This window comes from Mastacembelus armatus, chromosome 13, assembly GCF_900324485.2.
Source record: "Mastacembelus armatus chromosome 13, fMasArm1.2, whole genome shotgun sequence".
NCBI classification, from domain to species: Eukaryota; Metazoa; Chordata; class Actinopteri; order Synbranchiformes; family Mastacembelidae; genus Mastacembelus; species Mastacembelus armatus.
The window spans coordinates 23,659,363-23,682,093 of NC_046645.1; the positions used below are offsets into that span (position 1 = coordinate 23,659,363).

The window sequence follows — 22,731 nt, forward strand, 5'->3', positions numbered from 1 at the left end:
GATCAGATTTTCATTTATTTGATTGTGTTTATTGTGACTTTCTTTCAAAGACTTAACATTAGTGTTTTAAACAAAGTTACTTCTTTACTCCACATATGAGAACATAACTTCCAAAATTCAAATGGAAGCAATTTTTTTTTATTCTTTGGAGCCTCTGGTTTGACTTGTCTGAACTGTTTCTGCCGGGGAAGTTTTAGGCCAAAGTATAAAAACATCATGTTACGAGTTTGGGGAGCCCACAAATAGGCTCAGGCATTTGTAAGATGACTCTTTTGACGCATGTGCTGTTCAGTGTGTCACACGGTGTAAAGTGCTGGAATGAAATGAGCATGTCCGAATGAGGGGGAGCAAAGGGTTTGTCCAATAAGTTTTGATGCAAGATGCTGGGCCTCATGTGTAGCTGGGCTTAGATGATTAAACTCTTGATACCAGACGACTGTGATCATATTGACCCCAGGTATTGACCATTCATTGAGAGGAAGCTCCACAGATTTTATTCATGCAGGACCTATTCATGGGTCTTTAGGAATATTATTGCATATATGTGAAAAAGATGGAGCAGCACAAATTATGATAAATTGCCTGAAGTGATTTCACTTGGCTGAAAACTGAAAACAAGTTTGAAAATGAAAAGGTCCAAGGGTGTGGAATTAGAAAAAGTGATCTTACCAGACCTGGAGCCCTCTCCTAAACTGTGACTGAGGCTCCAGGCTGCATTAGCTGCTTCTAGCACAACACACCCCTGACTGCCTGACTGAACTGCTGTGGTCAATTTGCACTGTGGAGTTTTTGATGAAGTGCAGTAAAAAAAATCATTGATTCTGAAATGAAAGTAACATTTAATTACCAAACTTTAAACCTGATGAAAAGTCACATCACCCTCCACCTGGAGTGGAGACATTTCTCTGTAACCTTCCACAAGCCTGGCGATCACTAAGAAGATATTCACAAGCAATGGACACAGTGCACACAAAGCAGAGGGATTTATGAACTATAAATAGAAGGAGTACTATTGTAAAGATGGCAGATCACCACAGGGTCCCCAGCTTTTAATGTTCTTGTTAATCTGACTAAAAATTGGATTATGCAACAAATGTATCTTATGTTTGGATCATTGTTTGAATGTCTCTGAGCTTCTGGTGATGAGCATACAATGAAACATGAGCAACTTGAGTAACTTGTGAGGGGGTGGGGCAAACACGGTGGGAGGTTGCGAGGGTGAACCGTGGATTTCTATCTTTAGTGGCGCCTCACCAGGTCCTCTCATCTCCAGTGCCAGTTCTCCCGATTGAATTGCATCGACTCAGCTGTCATGTCCCTCTGTCCCTGTGTCCACCTCTCCATCCATTCATCTGTTCATGCACCTTCACTTGAGCAGGCTGACAGATTTCAGATTGCTTTACTGAACGGCAGGATGAGAATAACAGAAACAGTCAGGGTTTAATTCATGAACAGCTCTGGAGACTTAGCATTGTCCTAAGAATATCACTTTATCTGTGAAGATTTCTTATTTAACTTTGCATATGTGCATGATGTTGTGTCTCATGCCCTCACTGTCATAAGTGAAAGGGTTGACAAACAGTCCAGTGGGAGTCCTTTTTAGTGATGGCTATGAAATTTACACAGATGTTCAGAATCTCCACAGGGTGAATCCTGCTGACAGACTGACTTCTCATCTAGCACCACCAGCTGGTCTACATTTTAGTATGTCCAGTACTGTGGTTCACAGCCATCCATCCAAACATTCTCTATACCGTTTAGTCCAAATCAGAATGGGGGTGTTGGCGCTAATCCCAGCATGCAGTGGGTGAGAGGCAGGGTGCACCATGGACAGATCAGCAGCCAATCACAGGGCTGACACACAGAGACAAATACTCACATTCACACCTACAGGGAATTTAGAGTCTCCAACCCACCTGACCTGCATGTGTTTGGACTGTGGGAGGAGAAAACCCACAGGGACAACATGCAGACTTCAGGGCCCAAGACCACCTGGGGATCAAACCTGGAACCTTCTTGCTGTGGGGCAACAGTGCTAACCACCACAACACTGTGCCGTCTGTTTTAAAACTACATCCTTGCAAAATTACCTGTGATTAATGGTAATTAGCAAATGTTGGTATGCTAACAAGCTAAACTAAAACAAAGCTTCTCAGAAAGTTTTTTGTTTTACTCTGAAATCTCTCACAGAAATTGTGTTTGTTCAGCTATTAATGTTTATCTGTGTGACACAAGACAGATGGTTGTTCTGCAGTATGTGTCTGTGTGTGTGTCATTGTCCCCTATTCTAATTTTACATCAGTGGGATGTTGGCAAGGGCAGCTGCTGAGTTCTCCTCTCTGTGTTGATCATGTGTGTCATGTCCATACAGTTATGTGTACCATGCACAAATGTGCAGCTTCGTTTTTATTCTTATCCACGTCAATGTGCACCCACCCACCTCCCCCCTGCAGCTCGTACCGTCACTCCTTCCCGCTGAAGGTTGACTGGGTGTTTAGGAATACCAACCATCCACTGGGATAAAATCAGTGGGGTTTATGATTTAGATTAGACTAAACAACTGAACTAAATTAGAGAGTCTTAACTTTTCACTCAGGAGGATTTTAAATTAAAGCAGTTGTTTTTGCCCTTTAAAAAAAAACACTGCAAGTAAGTAATATTTACTAAAAGACATGAAGAATATGCACATCAGCAGTCAATAAAGCCAGCAAAAATAAAACACTGTTAAGGCAAGTGATTCGGTTTAGTACTTATTTCCACATAGCCTTTATGTGCTGCAGACACCAGCCATTATAATATAATTATCTGAATAAATAAATCAATAAATAAATGAAGTGGTTTCTATTTTCTGCAGCAAGGCCAGAAGATAAGAAACGAACACAGTTCGCCCAGTAACCTGCGCTTAGTTTTACTGCACTGACCTTAGAAACGAGTAAAGACAGCAAACACTAACAGTGTGTGTATATATATATATATATATATATATACCATATTTATTTAACCCTGTATTCATTTAATGTTTCTAAGATCCTGTAAAAAATACAAATGACATTATATGAAGTTGCATAAAAACTTCTTGTGGAGCTTTGAAATACAGGTATTTATTTTACTGATGCATGAAAACAGGCTTTAATGTGAACTTGTAAAAAAAAAAAAAAAAAAAAGCACCTAAAAACTCAGTTTCCCACAATCCTCTTCTCACTTCCTTTACCACTCCACGGCCTGAGTTGTTCATGATTACGACCCATTGTTTGTCCTGCTGTGTGCGGCATGTGTTTGAGCTACCGCCAGTGTGTTAATGTAAGTGAGTGTTCACAGTTTGAATTGTGTTCATCATGAACAGTAATTATTGTTTTAGTGACTGTGTTTGATTGTTGTCATCAGCCTGTAGTTTACCTGTTTCTGCTCATGTTTCAGATTGCAGTGCCAGTATAACAACTCTTATGTATGGCTTGTTATTGAGACTTTCTGAACACCTAAAGAATGTTATTGTATTATTAAAACCCCAATCATATATTATATTCATAGAAATGTTTTCTAATTATGATCCAACTTTAGTTACAGCACCACATCTGTCTCATTAACTAAACAGCTTTTTGTCTTACACTGTAAAATAGTGTGTAAAGGTTGGTTTGATTTATTTTTTGTGCTGTAAACCAGGTCAGGAGCCACTTTAGACTTTAACATCTACTCAGAAATAGATTTGACAACAATAACTGTATATACAAGACTGTAATCACCAAATTGTTGAGAATAAAGACACAGAAAAGCTAAAAAGATCTTTGTATTGAGGTTGTGTTAGAAAGTGAAGAGAGTGAGCTGTCAGCTCTTCAGTGCTGCTGCCTGATGAGTCTGCTGTGTCTTTTATTCATCGGTCAGCTGTATTTAGCCGCTCTATAATAAGCTGAGGAGTACTAATACATAGAGCATCTTATTGATCCCTGAAGTGATTTGTTTTTATTGTACAGAGATTTTCAGTTATACACAAAGCTATAAATAAATGCACAGGTAGAATAAAATAAAAGTAGGAGCTAAGCTTGATATCTTGGCGTCAGGGCGAAGGCCTAACTTTCACTTACTGAGACTTACTGCACCTTTCTTACATCATCTGGCCTTTCACTACAGAACCACATTCAAGCTGCTCTGAACTGGAGAGACTTCAATTTATAGACCAGAACCAGATCATTTGACCCCGATCCCAGCTCTGACCCATCTGGCCTGTAGGGACCATGGCCTTATATGTCTGGACTCTGCCTGCCCTCCAGTCAGTTGCTTCTTTGCCTACCTGACAGCTGATCAGTACACTCATATATGTCTCACCTACACGCACGCACGCACACACACACAAAACAGTCTGTTTGCCTCCCTCTGTGAACTTTAAAGTCCACCTGTCTCTTGTGACGTACCTCCGTCCTGCAGCCTGGCAGCTTGTGTTTAAAGTGGAGCTGGGGCAGCAGCAGCTTCCTCTACTTTTAGTTCAACTCTAATAGCACCAGCATGAGCAGCATGCTAGCACTTTGTTTGAATAAAGAGCGCCATCTACAGAAACTCAGAGGGACTTCATGAATATATTCAAACACAAAAATATGTCCATTATATAATTATCATTTAGAAGATAGAAGATGTTTTAATGTCAAACAGAGCATCTTTGAAATGCCCAAGTATCTCTGGATATGGATTTAATTTACTGTTGACATACACAAACATTGTGGTTAAGGCTATGAAAACATAGCGACAAGCTAAAATAAATTTTAACTACAAATATTCATTTTAATTTCCTATTGATTTAACGATCCTCGTGTTAGAGGTTGAAGAATAAAAACATAAAAGCCCAGGACTTCCTGCTTCTCTTAAGAATAAAATTCAACAGCAGCAAAAACAAAATTGAGGTTAGACTGCTGACTCCTCTCGCTCTACACATGCTGATGTTTCTGTTTTATTAGTTTCCAGTCACTTTGTGTTAAAGCTGCTGACCCCCTCCCCTCACTCACTCCCACTAAATGCTTCTTTAATCTCTTAAGTCAATAAGTGTGTAAATCCTAATGTAACTCAGGTTGATTGTTTACCTAAAACCTTGTTCCTCCACTGGCTTCTGCTAATGTGACATTAATGTGAGCACCTGGTTAATCTGACTGCATCTGTGACAACACCACAACGTAAGAAAACAAAGTGCAGGCATTAAAAAACATGAACTGAGACATATTACAGCACAGATCAATGCATGATTTTTATAGAAAACACTGACACACACGTCCTACTACTTTTCATGGAGCTCAAACTAATGTGTCTGTTCTCTCTCTCTGCTGGCAGTTCATGTCTCCAGCAGACAGGTGGCCTTGTCCTGGGTGAACCATCACAGCCAGTCCTGGTGCTGCAGTGTATGATGGGAAATAAAGGATCAGGTAAGCTCCTCAGCTCCATCAAGTCAGGCAGGAAGTCTTGAGACTTATCCTTCAGAATAAAAGCTGTTTGTTTCTTAATCCCAATCATAGACGTGCTTGATGTGTTAGGTCAAAGCAAAATAATATTTTAACATTCCACAATCAATTTTTTCTGATGCATCGGTGCATCTTTAAGTGTGAAATGTTTCTGATATGGTCACTTCCACTTTAACCAATACATGCTAATTGTGTTTATCTGAGAGAAAACATGTGAACACCTTATCCAGTGTCTGCAGTAGTTGGTGAGAAAAACAAAAATCAAATGGTGCATTAATGGTGAAGTGAAAGTAATGTAATGGGTAAGTTGGGTTTTGCTTTCAATCATGTCTAAAATTACTGGTGTCAGAATGGACAAGTGAAACCCACTGGACAGTGATTTTAAATGCCACACTGCTCAGTCTGTCACAAAACAAACTTATTTAGTACAGAAATGACTTGTGAGAGATGAAGATGAGCCTGCACAGAAAGCAGACAGACAACAGAAGAAATAATTTCTTATATTTTATAGTCTTTCCGTGGGTCCATTTTGGTTTAGGGTTCATAGTGTTCTGGTGATTTTACCCAATTATTATGAGTTTTGTACCCATTGAAACTGGAGGAACTCAAAAAGAGGAAGACAGATATTAAAGCTAAGAAATCACAACAAAATGAGCTGTGAATGAATGAAGACAATTAGCCAAGTTCTAAGTTAAGAAGCCTGATTGATTTATGTTTGGGAACTGGATAAAATGTATGTCCTTTCAACCAGGTGATATAAATACACACCAGAAACGTAATCGAGTGTATCCTTGTATCACCTAATCATTGATGTGAGGGATTTTGTGTCTAAGAGATCATAAAGTGGCTCAGTGAACTGTGGAAAGCAAATAAGTAAAACAGATGTTTTCTTTAGAGTCATTACACAAGTCAAACACTCTCTTTCATCACCAAAAATGCAGCTGTAAATCGGGGCTTGTGCCACACCTTTACTTTGAAGGAGAGCACCGGAAGCTGACGTAGGGATGAGGAGGAGCAGGTGAGTCGGTCACAGCTTCAGTTTTTTATCGTCCCACCTGTTCAGCCTTAAATCAGCAGAAAGATACGCAGAGCTGAAATTTATCTCTTCATGCTCTACGTTTGGCTTTCTCGACCAAAATAAAAAAAAATCAGCCGTGTGGACAAAAAGCTGCAGTCTGGACTTAGCAGGTGGGCTATAAATAACTTTGTTGATCTGACGTCAAGCTTCCGTGTGTTTACGTGCATGTTTGTGTTGTACAGCGCACACATTGAATTTCATTTAAAATATGTAAAACCCAGAGTGTGCGGCAACTACATCCGCTCAGAGGGTCTGACTGTTTTTTTACAGATTATTATTTAGTGCGTGTTGGACACTGAGGCTGAAGCTTGACGCTGTGTGTGTGTGTGTGTGTGTGTGTGTGTGTGTGTGTGTGTGTGTGTGTGTGTGTGTGTGTGTATGTATACCCTTTACGGCAGTAACAACAGAAATACCATACTGTAGAAATATTGCATTCCAGATGTTACTGCAGTATAAGAATGGCCCATTTCACATGAATGGATCTGATATTATTGGATTCTAATTATTGATGGATTATTGTGTTGATCACTTTAATGTTGGAGCTGGTAAAGATGGAGCTGATGTTAACTACCTTATATACTTCTAATTTGAAGTACTTTATATACTGCTGGGTAGCTGATGTTAACTACCGTATATACTTCTAATTTGAAGTACTTTTTATACTGCTGGGTAGATGATGTTAACTACCTTATATACTTCTAATTTGAAGTACTTTATATACTGCTGGGTAGCTGACGTTAACTACCTTATATACTTCTAATTTGAAGTACTTTATATACTGTACAGTAGCTGATGTTAACTACCTTATATACTTCTGATTTGAAGTACTTTATATACTGCTGGGTAGCTGACGTTAACTACCTTATATACTTCTAATTTGAAGTACTTTATGTATTGCTGGGTAGCTGACGTTAAGTACCTTATATACTTCTAATTTGAAGTACTTTATATACGCTGGGTAGATGATGTTAACTACCTTATATACTTCATTTGAAGTACTTTATAGACTGCTGGAGCTGAGGTTTACTACCGTATTTACTTCTAATTTGAAGTACTTTTATACTGCTGGGTAGATGAATGTTAACTACCTTTATACTTCTAATTTGAAAGTACTTTATATACTGCTGGTAGCTGACCGTTAACTACCTTATATACTTCTAATTTGAAGTACACTTTATATACTGTACAGGTAAGCTGATGTTTAACTCCCTTATATACTTCTGATTTGAAGTACTTTATATACTGCTGGGTAGCTGACGTTAACTACCTTATATACTTCTAATTTGAAGTACTTTATGTATTGCTGGGTAGCTGACGTTAAGTACCTTATATACTTCTAATTTGAAGTACTTTATATACTGCTGGGTAGATGATGTTAACTACCTTATATACTTCTAATTTGAAGTACTTTATATACTGCTGGGTAGCTGACGTTAACTACCTTATATACTTCTAATTTGAAGTACTTTATATACTGTACAGTAGCTGATGTTAACTACCTTATATACTTCTGATTTGAAGTACTTTATATACTGCTGGGTAGCTGACGTTAACTACCTTATATACTTCTAATTTGAAGTACTTTATATACTCCTGGGTAGCTGACGTTAACTACCTCATATACTTCTAATTTGAAGTACTTTATATACTGCTGGGTAGCTGACGTTAACTACCTTATATACTTCTAATTTGAAGTACTTTATATACTGCTGGGTAGCTGACGTTAACTACCTCATATACTTCTAATTTGAAGTACTTTATATACTGCTGGGTAGCTGACGTTAACTACCTTATATACTTCTAATTTGAAGTACTTTATATACTGTACAGTAGCTGATGTTAACTACCTTATATACTTCTAATTTGAAGTACTTTATATACTGCTGGGTAGCTGACGTTAACTACCTTATATACTTCTAATTTGAAGTACTTTATATACTCCTGGGTAGCTGACGTTAACTACCTCATATACTTCTAATTTGAAGTACTTTATATACTGCTGGGTAGCTGACGTTAACTACCTTATATACTTCTAATTTGAAGTACTTTATATACTGTACAGTAGCTGATGTTAACTACCTTATATACTTCTAATTTGAAGTACTTTATATACTGCTGGGTAGCTGATGTTAACTACCTTATATACTTCTAATTTGAAGTACTTTATATACTGCTGGGTAGCTGACGTTAACTACCTTATATACTTCTAATTTGAAGTACTTTATATACTGCTGGGTAGCTGACGTTAACTACCTTATATACTTCTAATTTGAAGTACTTTATATACTGCTGGGTAGCTGATGTTAACTACCTTATATACTTCTAATTTGAAGTACTTTATATACTCCTGGGTAGCTGACGTTAACTACCTCATATACTTCTAATTTGAAGTACTTTATATACTGCTGGGTAGCTGACGTTAACTACCTTATATACTTCTAATTTGAAGTACTTTATATACTGCTGGGTAGCTGACGTTAACTACCTCATATACTTCTAATTTGAAGTACTTTATATACTGCTGGGTAGCTGACGTTAACTACCTTATATACTTCTAATTTGAAGTACTTTATATACTGTACAGTAGCTGATGTTAACTACCTTATATACTTCTAATTTGAAGTACTTTATATACTGCTGGGTAGCTGACGTTAACTACCTTATATACTTCTAATTTGAAGTACTTTATATACTCCTGGGTAGCTGACGTTAACTACCTCATATACTTCTAATTTGAAGTACTTTATATACTGCTGGGTAGCTGACGTTAACTACCTTATATACTTCTAATTTGAAGTACTTTATATACTGTACAGTAGCTGATGTTAACTACCTTATATACTTCTAATTTGAAGTACTTTATATACTGCTGGGTAGCTGATGTTAACTACCTTATATACTTCTAATTTGAAGTACTTTATATACTGCTGGGTAGCTGACGTTAACTACCTTATATACTTCTAATTTGAAGTACTTTATATACTGCTGGGTAGCTGACGTTAACTACCTTATATACTTCTAATTTGAAGTACTTTATATACTGCTGGGTAGCTGATGTTAACTACCTTATATACTTCTAATTTGAAGTACTTTATATACTGCTGGGTAGCTGACGTTAACTACCTTATATACTTCTAAATGGATAATAAATAAACACATGCATCTACTTTTACATTTATATTTAGTTCCTTGTGCCACTTCTGCTCTCAGAGTCTGGGACCAGAAAAGAGGAAACTGAAAACCATCTGTTAGTGTTTTTTAACACAGTCTTCTGATAGTTAACAGCATTATTGTTACTGTCTGCAGCCCACTAAATATTAGAAAGTCATTCATGTCTTGAACACACAGAGGGCATCTTTATCTGCACTTCATGACTGAAACAGGTTTAATGAGTGCAACCAACATGAAATCACAGCCTCTCTGTAGATTCAGCCTTTGAACTCAGCAGGTGACACAGTCCCTTTGTCCCATTTACATCTAAACATTTTCTCTTCTCCTGTTTTCTCTTATTTTCTTGTTCTTTTTTTAAAACTAAGTTTCAGTGTTGGCTGTTTAATCAAATGACAGGAACCAAGGTGGAATCTCATTCACTAGTTTACGTTATTCAATTCAGTTTTATTTGTATAGCGCCAAATCACAATACAATCATCTCAAGGCACTTTACAAAAACAAAGAAAACCCAACAAATCCCTTATGAGCAGCACTTGGTGACAGTGGAGAGGAAAAACTCCCTTTAACTGAAGAAAAAACCTCCAGCAGAACCAGGCTCAGTTTGGGCGGCCATCTGCCTCGACCGGTTGGGGTGAGTGGATAGAGCAGAGAGAAAAGAACAGCAACAATAAACAACAAATAGACACTGCAGGTTGGTGGGACCAGTAACTGCACATCAGCAATATCCAGGAGCAGGGACACCTGCAGAAGGTACAGAGAGAGAGAGAGGGAGAGAGAGACCACAGAGTTAGTGACATTCAATGGTGGAATATACATGTGAGGGAGGAGGAGAGGAAGAGAGGGGAGGGGAAGGGAGGGTTAGGGTAGGGGAGCTCAGTGCACCAATGGTCCTCGGGCAGTCTAGGCCTCTAGCAGCATAACTAAGGGATGGTTCAGGTTGCCTGAGGCCAGCCCTAACTATACGCTTTGTCAAAAAGGAAGGTTTTAAGTCTAGCCTTAAAAGTACAGAGAGTGTCTGCCTCCTGAACCCAGACTGGGAGCTGGTTCCACAGGAGAGGAGCTTGATAACTAAAGGCTCTGCCTCCCATTCTACCTTTGGAAACTCTGGGAACCACAAGTAGACCTGCACTCTGAGAGCAAAGTGGTCTATTGGGATAATATGGTACTATGAGGTCTTTAAAGTATGAAGGAGCTTGATCATGAAGGGATTTGTATGTGAGAAGAAGGATTTTAAATTCTATTCTGTATTTTACAGGGAGCCAATGAAGAGAAGCCAATATAGGAGAAATATGATCTCTCTCAAGAGAGCATTCTGCATTAACTGGAGGCTTTTAATGGAGTTACTGGGACATCCAGATAGTAATGAGTTACAGTAATCTAGCCTTGAGGTAACAAATGCATGGACTAGTTTTTCTGCATCATTTTGAGACAGGATGGTCCTAATTTTGGAAATGTTGCGCAGGTGAAAGAAGGCAGTTCTAGAGATTTGTTTTATGTGTGAGTTAAAGGACATGTCCTGGTCAAAAATAACTCCAAGGTTTTTCACAGTAGTGCTAGAGGCCAGGGCTATGCCATCTAAAGTAGCTATAATTATAGAAAAGATATTTCTGAGCTTTTTAGGCCCAAATACAATAACTTCTGTTTTCTCTGAATTTAAAAGTAGAAAGTTATTGGTCATCCACACCTTTATGTCAGTTAGACATGCTTGAAGTCTGGTTAACTGGTTTTTGTTAACAGGTTTCATAGATGGATACAGTTGAGTGTCATCTGCATAGCAGTGGTAATTAATAGAGTGCTTCCTAATGACGTATCCTAAAGGAAGCATGTACAGGGTGAACAGAATTGGTCCTAGCACAGAGCCTTGTGGAACTCCATAACTCACTTTTGTGCGTGTGGAAGGTTCATCATGGACATGAACAAACTGGAATCTGTCCGATAAATAGGATTGGAACCATTTTAACGCTGTTCCTCTGATACCAGTCACATGCTCCAGTCTATGTAATAAGATGTTGTGGTCAATAGTGTTGAATGCAGCACTAAGGTCTAGGAGGACAAGTATAGAAACAAGTCCATTATCTGAGGCTAAGAGAAGATCGTTAGTGACTTTTAACAGTGCTGTTTCTGTACTATGATGTGCTCTAAATCCTGATTGAAAATCTTCAAATAGTTCATTCCTGTGTAAGTGGTCTGATAGCTGCTTAGCAACAGGTTTTTCAAGGATTTTAGAAATAAATGGTAGGTTGGATATTGGTCTATAATTAGACAAGACTCCTGGATCAAGACTAGGCTTTTTGAGTAAAGGTTTGATTACTGCAGTCTTAAAGGCCTGTGGTACGTAGCCTGATACTAGAGATAAATTTACCAAGTCTATTAAAGATAAGTTAATTAATGGCAGGGTGTCTTTAACCAGTCTAGTCGGGATGGGGTCTAAGAGATGTGTTTAAAATGTTAAATTTTGTGGTTAATACTTGCAGATATAGTTTATAAGAGCATTACATGCTGTAGTAGTGCATGGGGATTAGCTTAACATGCTTTAGATGCATGAAAACTTTTGAAAACTTAACTTAATGCACCAGTATTTCTGCTGCTACTGGTTCTTCAGCCTCTTCTCTTACCAGCACTGTAAAACTACTAGTTCTCCTACAGCTTTGGTTACTCTTGCTTACATTATTACCACTAACGGCTCCAAGTAAATGATCAATTCATCTGCTGATTGTTTTCTCAATAATTTCATGGTTTTGATTTTCTGCCATCAGCCCTGTTACCATATTACTGTGACTATTGAGAAGACAAATGTTAAATATATCAGTGCTTTTACAGATACCACATGTCCTGATGCTACTGCACCAACAAGGTACTCTACTATTGTTTTTACGATGGGTACCCTTAATATGCACCCCATTGTGCTGTTCCCAGGTCAGTCGCTGTGAGAGGAGGAACCTTAGAGTTGGAGCCATGTTGTCGACGGAGGAGATTCTGTGCAGCACGCAGCAGGTGATTGCAGGTTTGGAGGCGCTGAGAGGAGAGAACTGCAGTCTTCTAGAGAGCCTGCAGGAAGCAATGGAGAGCCGGCCGGTGTCAGAGAGCGGCAGTGTGGAGCAGGAGAAGAGCAGCATCATCAGCCAATCACTGGATAGGATAGAGTTGGGGCTGAGTGAGGCACAGGTACGAATAGAAGAAAGCCACAATGAAGATTTATCATGTGATGTTGCTGCCTTTTGTGGTTGGTTTTTATCTTTATCATTTTTAATCTGCTCAGTTACTTTTTCACATCCATCCATCATCTATACCACCTTATTCCTAACCAGGATCACAGGGATCAGCTGGAGCCTATCCCAGCTCTCTTTGGGTGAAAGGCAGGGGTCCACCCTGGACAGGTCACCAGTCCATCACAGGGCCACATAGAGACAAACAACCTCACACACAAACACTAACTCCTATGGGCAATTTAGAGTCACCAATCAAACTGACATACATGTTTTTGGACTGTGGGAGGGAAAACCTGCATTATTCACCTACTTAGTTCCCTGCCTCACTGTTTCCTGCTGAGCTACTGGCACCTGTAGGTCAGTGGAAAAGTCTCAAACCATTGGCATGAATATGACGGCACCACCCTCATATGTGTGCACCTGGTGCATGTGCTTAAAACAAGATGATCACCTGCTTAAAACCCAGAATGATGTATTTCATTTGTAAGTGTCTTCGCCCAGAATAACAGACAAATGAAGAATAAAGGCTGTAATAATAATAATAATAATAACCATAAAAAATGCAGTCAGCTTGATGGAAATAACAGATTCCAGCATTACAGGTGTATGTAATAGTAAAGCGTGCAGAACATCAGGTGAGCATTAAAACAATGCATTTATGTATTATACTTGTATTAGAGCCTTTTCCCTGCACTTTTGTATTGTGAGCTGTTGAATGTTTGATGTGTATGTTTTAATGAACTTTCAGCTACATTTGAATTTGAATGTTTACATTTCAGAAGTATTTTTCTTGGTTTTGTTTACTTTGGCATCTCTCACCCTCTCAGGTGATGATAGCCTTGTCGGCTCATCTCGGTTCACTGGAGGCAGAGAAACAGAAGCTCCGAGCTCAGGTGAGACTGCAGGAATGTTAAAAAAACGTCACTAAATGAAGAGGAAAGAACAGGTGGGAGGTTTCTTCGACAACATATTTTCTTCAGCTTTATGTTTTAAGCAATTTCAAATTTGGGGCTGTACTGCAACACAGTCCACCAGTTACACCTTTGGTGATTTTCTTTGATAATAGTTCATATCCACATTTACTTCACTTGATGTTTTTTTTCTGACCCTAAAATTAAGTTCTTGTTTCTGTCTTCTGTTTTATCTTTCTCCTCTTCTTCTTTTCTTTTTACACCACATCATCTTCCTTCTTTCCTTCTCCACTCTCCTTTCCTCATTTCTCCCTGTTTCCTTCCACCTCATTTCTTCTTCTTGTCATCCTTCCTTCCTTCCTTCTTACTGTCCTGCCCCTCAGGTGCGTCGTCTCTGTCAGGAGAACCAGTGGTTAAGGGATGAGCTGGCTGCTGCTCAGCAGCGGCTGCAGGACAGGGAGCAGGATGTGGTCATCCTGGAAGAGCAGAACAAGCACCTACAGTTCATGGCCTCCATGCGCAAATATGACCAGGAGGAGCCCCAGCTGGTGAGCACACAAATAAACCCGCGTATGTTCAGGAGGAGTTTGCTCTTGGTAAAAATAGCAAAACATGGAAAACAACTTGGGATCTCCAGCTGACTTACAGGAGTCATTTATTTAAACTCTTTATTTAAACAACACGTTTGCCTTTGTCAGGGCCTGTTTCTGTGTCACATTCAGGGAAACCCACCTGAGCCAACACCTGAGAAAGATGTGTCGACAGTAGTACAAATACTTTTCTACTTAAACCTGGGGCAATTTATAATCAGTTTGTGTTTCTGGCCACCTGACAAATCTAAGTCCAATACTGACCATACTGTTTGCTCTGCTTTGGTCTGAACCAACAGCCGAGAAAGGTCTGGACCTGTAGGTGCTGCAGGTTTCTCTCTTCACCAGCTAATCAACTACTTTGCAGTAGTTTGGTACTGGACAGGGAGTGCACAGTTGGTTTACAGGAACATCTGTTGAAAATATAGGATGGTAGCAATGCTAGTTACTGCCTGTTTCCTTGATGACGTGTTTCCTGGGCAAGCAAATTCACTTTCGGTTGCTAGCGTGCTGTGCTGTGTGTTACTGTACAGCTCGTTTACAGATCAGCTCCAGACTAACTCAATTCTCTGTACAATAACTCATAGACCCCTACATATCCCTGTACTAGTCAAGTACTGTCTTTTTTGTCTGGTAATTCTTGGTATTTCCAGGCTCGTTAGCCTCCCAGTTAGCTCAGCTACCTGCTAGCATGGCCTCTCCCTGTCTGTCCTACTTAGTGTGCCACATTTAGTTTTTCCTCTGACTCCTTTAGTCACAGTGAGACCTAGAATAAGTTGAAGCTTCAGGCAGCTTTGGAGGTAAGGATTACTGAGTTGGAAGAACCAAAGCCAGCTAGCCTAGCCCCATTAGTGGTTAGTCTGTTAGCTGTCCAATGGAGAATCACCCTGGGTGATGGTCTGACAGAAACATCTTGTTAAGCAGAAGCCCTCGGCTCATCACCTGCCTCTTCACATTTCTAACTGGTCTGTAACTTTGACAAAACAATGTCAGACTGTAATTTTCTGGACCTCTCCCCAGTCTGACCAGCAATGACATGTATAGCCGCACTTTCTGGAGAAAACCTGGTCTGGCGGCGAGGGACGGCATCCATCCCACTTTGGATGGTGCAGCTCTCAACTCTAGAAATAGTTTATTAGCCAACCTAAAGTTTGACAATCCAGAGTGGGGACTCAATAACATGAAGCACAGTGGCTCTTTTACCAATCTCTGTTAGTAAATGATTTGATAACTGATCACCAAATTGACTTACTCTGCCTTACTGAAACCTGGTTACAGCTGGATGAATATGTCAGTCTGAATGAATCAACCCCCCTCAGTCATAAAAATTATCATGTTCCTCGAAGCACAGGTCGAGGTGGAGGAGTAGCTGCAATCTTCCACTCAAACTTATTATTAAACTTTCATCCTCAGAACAGTTATAACTCATTTGAGAGCCTCACTCTTAGTCTCTCACATCCAAACTGGAAAACACAAAACCAGTTCTACTTGTCATTGTGTACCGTCCACCTGTCCCTTACTCAGAGTTTTTAACTGAATTCTCTGACTTCCTGTCTGATTTAGTGCTTAGATCAGATAAAGTCATTATAGTGGGAGATTTTAACATTCATGTAGATGTTGAAAATAACAGTCTCAGCATTGCATTTAATTCTATATTAGATTCAATTGGTTTCATTCAAAACGTTAATAAACCCACCCACTGTTTCAATCACACCCTTGATCTTGTTCTGACCTATGGCATCGAAATTGAACATCTAATAATTTTTCCCCCAAATCCTGTTTTGTCAGATCATTCTTTAATAACTTTTGAATTTAAGATGATGGATCATGCAGCATTTGGAAGAAAATTCCACTACAGCAGATGTTTATCCGACAACGCTGTTAATAAATTTAAGAAAATGATTCCATCTTTATTTACATCTATGCCAAGTATAAACATAATGGAGGGCAGCTGCTTCAATCCCACTCCCTACCAAATTGATCATGTTGTTGACAGCGCTGTAGCCTCACTGCGTGAAACGCTTGATTCTGTAGCCCCTCTGAAAAAGAAGTTAGTGAATCAGAGAAGACTAGCCCCATGGTATAATTTACATATTCGTACCTTAAAGCAGGCATCACAAAGGCTGGAAAGGAAGTGGCGTTCCACAAATTTAGAGGAATTTTATCTAGTCTGGAAAAACAGTCTATTAACATATAAAAAAGCTCCGTAAAGCCAGAACTGCATACTATTCATCACTAATAGAGGAAAATAAGAACAATCCCAGGTTTCTTTTCAGCACTGTAGCCAGGCTGACAAAAAGTCACAGCTCTGTTGAGCCCAGTGTTCCCTTAGCTCTCAGCAGTGATGACTTTGAGTTTCTTTACAAATAAAATCACAACTATTAGAGATAAAATTCAGCAGATGCTTCCTATACCTGCAATAAATGACCTCAGTTATGTTTAGACTGCTTCTCTCCTATAGATCTCTCTGAATTTACATCAGTAGTTGCTTCATCTAAATCATCGTGTCTCTTAGACCCCATCCCGACTAGACTGCTTAAAGACACCCTGCCCTTAATGAACTCATCTTTATTAGACTTGGTAAATTTATCTCTAGTATCAGGCTACGTACCACAGGCCTTTAAGACTGCAGTAATCAAACCCTTACTCAAAAAGCCTAGTCTTGATCCAGGCGTCTTGGCTAATTATAGACCAATATCCAACCTGCCATTTATTTCTAAAATCCTTGAAAAAGCTGTTGCTAAGCAGCTATCAGACCACTTACACAGGAATGAACTATTTGAAGATTTTCAATCAGGATTTAGAGCACATCATAGTACAGAAAGTACATAGTACACTGTTAAACTCGTCTCTGTACATGCTTCCTTTAGGCTATGTCATTAGGAAGTACTCTATTAATTACCACTGCTATGCAGATGACACTCAGTTGTATCTGTCTATGGAACCTGTTAACACAAACCAGTGAACCAGACTTCAAGCCTGTCTAACTGACATAAAGGCCTGGATGACCAGTAACTTTCTACTTTTAAATTCAGAGAAAACAGAAGTTATTGTATTTGGGCCTGAAAGGTTTTTGTTTTTTGTTTTTTTTTGGTAAAGTGTCTCGAGATGATTGGATTGTGATTTGGTGCTGTGCAAATAAGTTGAATTGAATTGAAAGAATTGTATGCAGGAAGCACTGGCACTGAAACTTACCGTAAACGCTATGTAAAATCAAGTTTAGGAGCCAAAAGAGGCTGAAAATCTGCATAGTTGGTGGCAGTTCTGTGTTTGTCATTGTTTACCACCACTTTTAAGTCTGATTGTTAGTATTAAAATATAGATTGACCTTTTAATACTAAAAACCCTTATTAAGATCCACATACTGCACAGAGAGAGATACTGCCGATATCATTTTTTATTCATCATTTGTCCTGATGGATGTTTTTTCCTTCTCCCCCCAGGACGACAAAGACACGACTTCGTCCAACAAGGAGTCTCTGGATGATCTTTTTCCTGCTGAAGATGAGGAGCAGTCACAGAGTAAGGTTATCAGTGCATACATTTAAAGAATTCACCACACATCCTCCAAATGCACTTACATTCTCATCCTTGTCTAAATAAATTCAGTTCAAATATTAAAAGCTTACTTCACTAAAATGACACTAATAACTTTTCATTTCAAGTCACCAACTTTTCTTCCAGTGGTTTAAGAAGTCTGGTCACACCTGATCTTTTAATGACTGTGGTTTCTCCTAAACTGGTTTTCATATGATAAATAGTGTGGCTTTGTTTGTTCAACAACCCTTCACTGTGCAGATAAACCCACTGGGGCTGTTTTACTGATGTCTCTGAATAACAACAAACATTACCAGCTCAGATTTTCTGCATCACTTCACTGATGAGCCTTAGAGCTTGTGGGGAAAAAATGACTAGAAATATTAATCATTTAAAGCTGCAGTGCAGTTAACAAAGATGAACTGTACTTACTGAATGTAATTTATTCCTAACAGTGTATTTTGAAGGTCTTTGAAGAACTGAAGAGTCCCTGATCATAAATCATTAGTCATTTTTTCTAAATGCGACACTTCTTTTGTTCCTTGCTGGTCAGTGTCCCAGTCTCACCACAGCAGTGCGGCAGCTGCAGCCCAGCAAGGCGGCTATGAGATCCCCGCCCGCCTCCGGACGCTCCACAACCTGGTCATCCAGTACGCGTCGCAGGGACGATATGAAGTCGCTGTACCGCTCTGCAAACAGGTGAGAGGAGCTTCCACCTGCAGCTGCTGCTTTGTTAGAACTAATGTTGCTGTTTTTCTCCAACAACAAATCGGCTCCTGATGAAAATGTCTCAACAGGCTTTGGAAGATCTGGAGAAGTCCTCAGGTCACACCCACCCAGATGTAGCCACCATGCTGAATATACTGGCACTGGTGTACAGGTGAGACCAGGTACCCTGGGAGCTAAGACAGGTGCCCCTCACTATATGTTAACTCTAAGTTCATGCTTGTTCATGTTCATAGAAGGCATGTTCAAACCCACTAATGATAAAACAAACAAATGTGCTGCATTTAGCAAAACCAGTGATCTCAGCTGCTGACCTGTGCAATGTGGTTGTTTTCAACAGAGACCAGAACAAATACAAAGAAGCAGCCAACCTGCTGAACGATGCTCTGGCCATCAGGGAGAAAACACTTGGAATGGACCATCCAGCTGTGAGTGACAATGAGACGGTTTAGTCATTTCTGAAACCACAGTAAACTCAGTAGTCAATGTGTTTTAGTGGGTGGGCTGTGTTAGTGTCACTGTTAGTAAACACTAAAAATAAAACCTTTTGGCTGGAGGATGTGTTGATCTTACTGTATGTCTGTTGTTGGGAAAACTGCCTGTCTGCACCACCTAACAAGATTCTGTCCTTAAAGGTTTTTTTTTGTTTTGTTTTTTGTTTTTTTTTTGTAGTTTAGATCAGACTTACTAAGTTGGTTGGTGATGTGCATGTGTGTGTTCACAGGTTGCAGCAACACTCAACAACCTCGCTGTGCTTTATGGGAAAAGAGGGAAATACAAGGAAGCAGAGCCACTGTGTAAAAGGGCCCTGGAGATCAGGGAGAAGGTAGGAAAACACTGAAATGTCTTTCAGGGGAATTTTCTTTCTTTACTCTCCACATTTTAAGGTTCCCGTCATATGTATTTCTCCATGAAACTTTTCATGTAAAGGGATTTCACTTTAGGATTTTTCTGATGACTCGTTTTTCATGGTTTCATAAACCCCTTTTGATGTTACAGGATGAAAAAGTGTAAAATTCATTAAATTATTTGCTTCTCAAATGCAGAAATGAAAGAAATACATGTATATTTTCATATTTGTGTCTTAATGTTTACAGTTTGCATCTTCATGGAGAAGTGCAGCTGTGGTCAGCTCTGATTCACAACAGACCAAATTAATTGTAACGGTTCAAAGACACAATAATTCACTTCTTTAGTGTCAAAACTGTCATATTCATCCTAAATACAGATAAACCGTCACAAAACATCGGCCATTACGTTTTTTTTTTGTCATATGTCAGATAGTGTTATGTGTATCAGCCGCACTATTTTGTGTCCCCTCAGGTTCTGGGTACGGACCACCCAGATGTGGCCAAGCAGCTAAACAACCTGGCTCTGCTGTGTCAGAACCAGGGGAAGTACCAGGAAGTGGAGCAGTACTACGAACGTGCTCTGCACATCTACCAGAGCAAACTGGGCCCAGATGACGCCAACGTAAACAAAACCAAGAACAATCTGGTGAGACAGGAGGGAGCTTTGCTATATAATGTATGGATTTATCCACAGGAAACCTTTTTTACACTCCTCCACTGTTCCTGTTTCTGACCCTCCTCAGGCGTCGTGCTATCTCAAGCAAGGAAAATACAGACAAGCTGAAGCTCTTTACAAGGAAATTCTGACCAGAGCCCATGATAAGGAGTTTGGATCTGTAGAAGGTACAAAACTTCAAACTACGAAACAAATCTTTTTTTTGAACTTCCACAGAAAGCGTCCTAATAGTTAAGTTCTGTGACAGCCTGGGTCATTTTGTAGTTCAAGCCATTCTTTCATTTGTTTCGATGACATTTTCAAAATTTTTGCATTTTTACATTAAATGACGAAAAACAGAATCCAGGCTGAAAAGTAGATACCCTAATGTCTGTAATCAATATACCAAGAAAACTTAAGTCTAAAAGTGAAAATCAGATGAGAGTGAGATACCTGTTTTTCCTTTGCTGATCCCGTTTTATCCTGTTCTGCTGATCGTTGTGCAGCTCTCACCGAAATCTTGTGTTCAAATGCATGATAGAGAAGACAGAAATACAGGGTGGGTTTCTTTGTTTTTGCAAAAAGTGTGTTTGTTGTCTTGTCCAGGTGACGGTCGTCCGTCCTGGGTCGGCACCGAGGACGGCGGCTCCAGACCGGACGGACTCGGTAACATGAAGCGCAGTGGCTCTTTTACCAAACTCAGGGAGTCGATACGCCGAAGCAGTGAGAAACTGGTCCGAAAGCTGAAAGGAGTTGGAATAGAGGAGATGACCCCGAGGAATGTTGGGTAATATTCTGTTACAGCACTTCTCTACACTGGTTTAAAGCTGCTGGTAACAGACGTGTAAAGGTTTATGTTCTGTTTCAGGATGAAGAGGGCAAACTCTCTGAATGTGTTAAATGTTGGAGCCAGAGAGAGTCAGGAAGCTGCTCAGGTGAACAGACTGCTGGTGATGATGCACCAGTATATTTAAATATGTCATGGAGGTGCCATGAAAATATGTGATTTAACCAGTGACATACATGTAAAGAACACAGCTGGTATAAACATTAAAATGACAAACTCTAGTATGGAGCAAAATTTCTCTTTTAATGTTACTATTGAAATTAAAGTCCCAGCATGAAGTGATTAACAGTCTTTGCTGGACTCCAGTCCCAGGAATGTGTTATTTCTTGACGCTTGTGTTTCTGTTTCGTTCCTCAGTCGAGCCATTTGACAGACATTCGAGGCCTGAGCTCCAGCACGCAGAGTCTGACACGACGAGGTTCACTCGGTGGGACCAGCTAACACACACACACACACACACCAATCTCAAAGAAAATTGGTCACTGTTAGGACAAAAAACCCAGCCCTGTATCGACTGCTCATATTACATTTCACTTTGTTTATCCGCACAAAAAAAACAAAACATAGTCACAACTGGAGATGAACTTTTAAATGTTTTCTTTGAAAAAAGTAATAACAAATCAGTGTTTACTAATCTACTTCACCTTATCTACACTGCACTATTACAAACTAGTTAACAATTTAACAAGTTGTTTTTTAACACAAAACTCGATTAGTTACTGGAACAACACCAGCATTTACACTGCAGGAAAAGTGTTTTGTAAGTAAACTAAAATTAATATCTTAAGCACATTTGTATTAATACAAAAAAGTTATTTATTTAAAAAATAAGTTATGTTTTTAACACTAAACATGATTTTTAAAATGAATCTTTATAAATGTTGAAGTGCAGGGATGTGAAGTTGTTTGCACAATGATCAAACTGTAAATGTACTATTTGGTTTGTAGGGTTAAGCTTCAGCTGAAGGTTATACTGTAAAGTGTATTTAAACATGGTAAATGTTTTGCCTTTAAAATAGTTTCAGATGATAATTGTACAAATACAAAAATGTTGCTTTACATTCTGTCATTCCACATTATGGAAATAAGGACCAACATTTTTAAAAACGTTTAAGTGCACCTTTTAAAGTACTACTGTAGATGGACACACACGTCTGGCTTTAAAAATCCCTTTTGTGCTTAGGCACATGTTTGTTTTTCATTAAACACATCAGTGTAAGTTTAAAAGGTTTAGTTAGTTGAACTAGTTATTTAAGTGTGAGAAGCTGAGCTTGCAGTGATTTTTCTTTTAAACTGCAGAGATAACTAAGCCTGTTTTCCAGTTCTCACAGGTTCATTTTTCTGTGGAAACAAAACAAATTTCTTTTAAAAAAAAATGTATTTGAGAGATAAATGAGTCTATGAGAACAAGTACAGGAGCTTTTTTTTATTTCCAGATGATGAGCTCATGGACTTGAGCTCAAGAAAAAAACAAAACAGAGCAAACAACCGTTCACAGCTTCTGTAGCAAATAAAAACATGATTCTTCTTCATACAAGGAACATTTCAAACTTTTTTACATTAGAGCCCACTTTGTTTTCTTTGCTCATTCAAAAATATTCTGTGCTATTTTTCCATAGTGGAGAATTTACTGATTGTACATTTACTGAGGTAAAGATGTAAATACTGAGCTGTGTCTGTCGCTGTAGAAATAGTCTGTTACACGCTAATGAAGCATG

General features: G+C 39.1%; 1 protein-coding gene across 3 annotated transcripts; it reads left to right on the forward strand.

Moving 5' to 3' along the window:
• Positions 1 to 6,445: 6,445 nt before the first annotated feature.
• klc3 (kinesin light chain 3) lies at positions 6,446 to 22,729 on the forward strand. 3 transcript variants are annotated; one of them, XM_026294749.2, is made up of 14 exons: positions 6,446 to 6,456; positions 12,604 to 12,852; positions 13,724 to 13,789; positions 14,191 to 14,355; positions 17,841 to 17,919; positions 18,488 to 18,633; positions 18,732 to 18,814; positions 19,001 to 19,088; positions 19,385 to 19,486; positions 19,984 to 20,157; positions 20,255 to 20,354; positions 20,773 to 20,953; positions 21,035 to 21,101; positions 21,371 to 22,729. In XM_026294749.2, the coding sequence occupies exons 2-14, from the start codon at positions 12,643 to 12,645 to the stop codon at positions 21,452 to 21,454; spliced, it is 1,545 nt and encodes a 514-aa protein (XP_026150534.1). In that variant the 5' UTR covers positions 6,446 to 6,456; positions 12,604 to 12,642; the 3' UTR covers positions 21,455 to 22,729. The 3 variants fall into 3 exon arrangements, with proteins under 3 accessions (XP_026150534.1, XP_026150525.1, XP_026150543.1); XM_026294740.2 differs by having other exon boundaries at positions 6,453 to 6,626; XM_026294758.2 differs by lacking the exon at positions 6,446 to 6,456 and having other exon boundaries at positions 12,838 to 12,852; positions 13,724 to 13,842.
• The last annotated feature ends 2 nt before the right edge of the window (positions 22,730 to 22,731 follow it).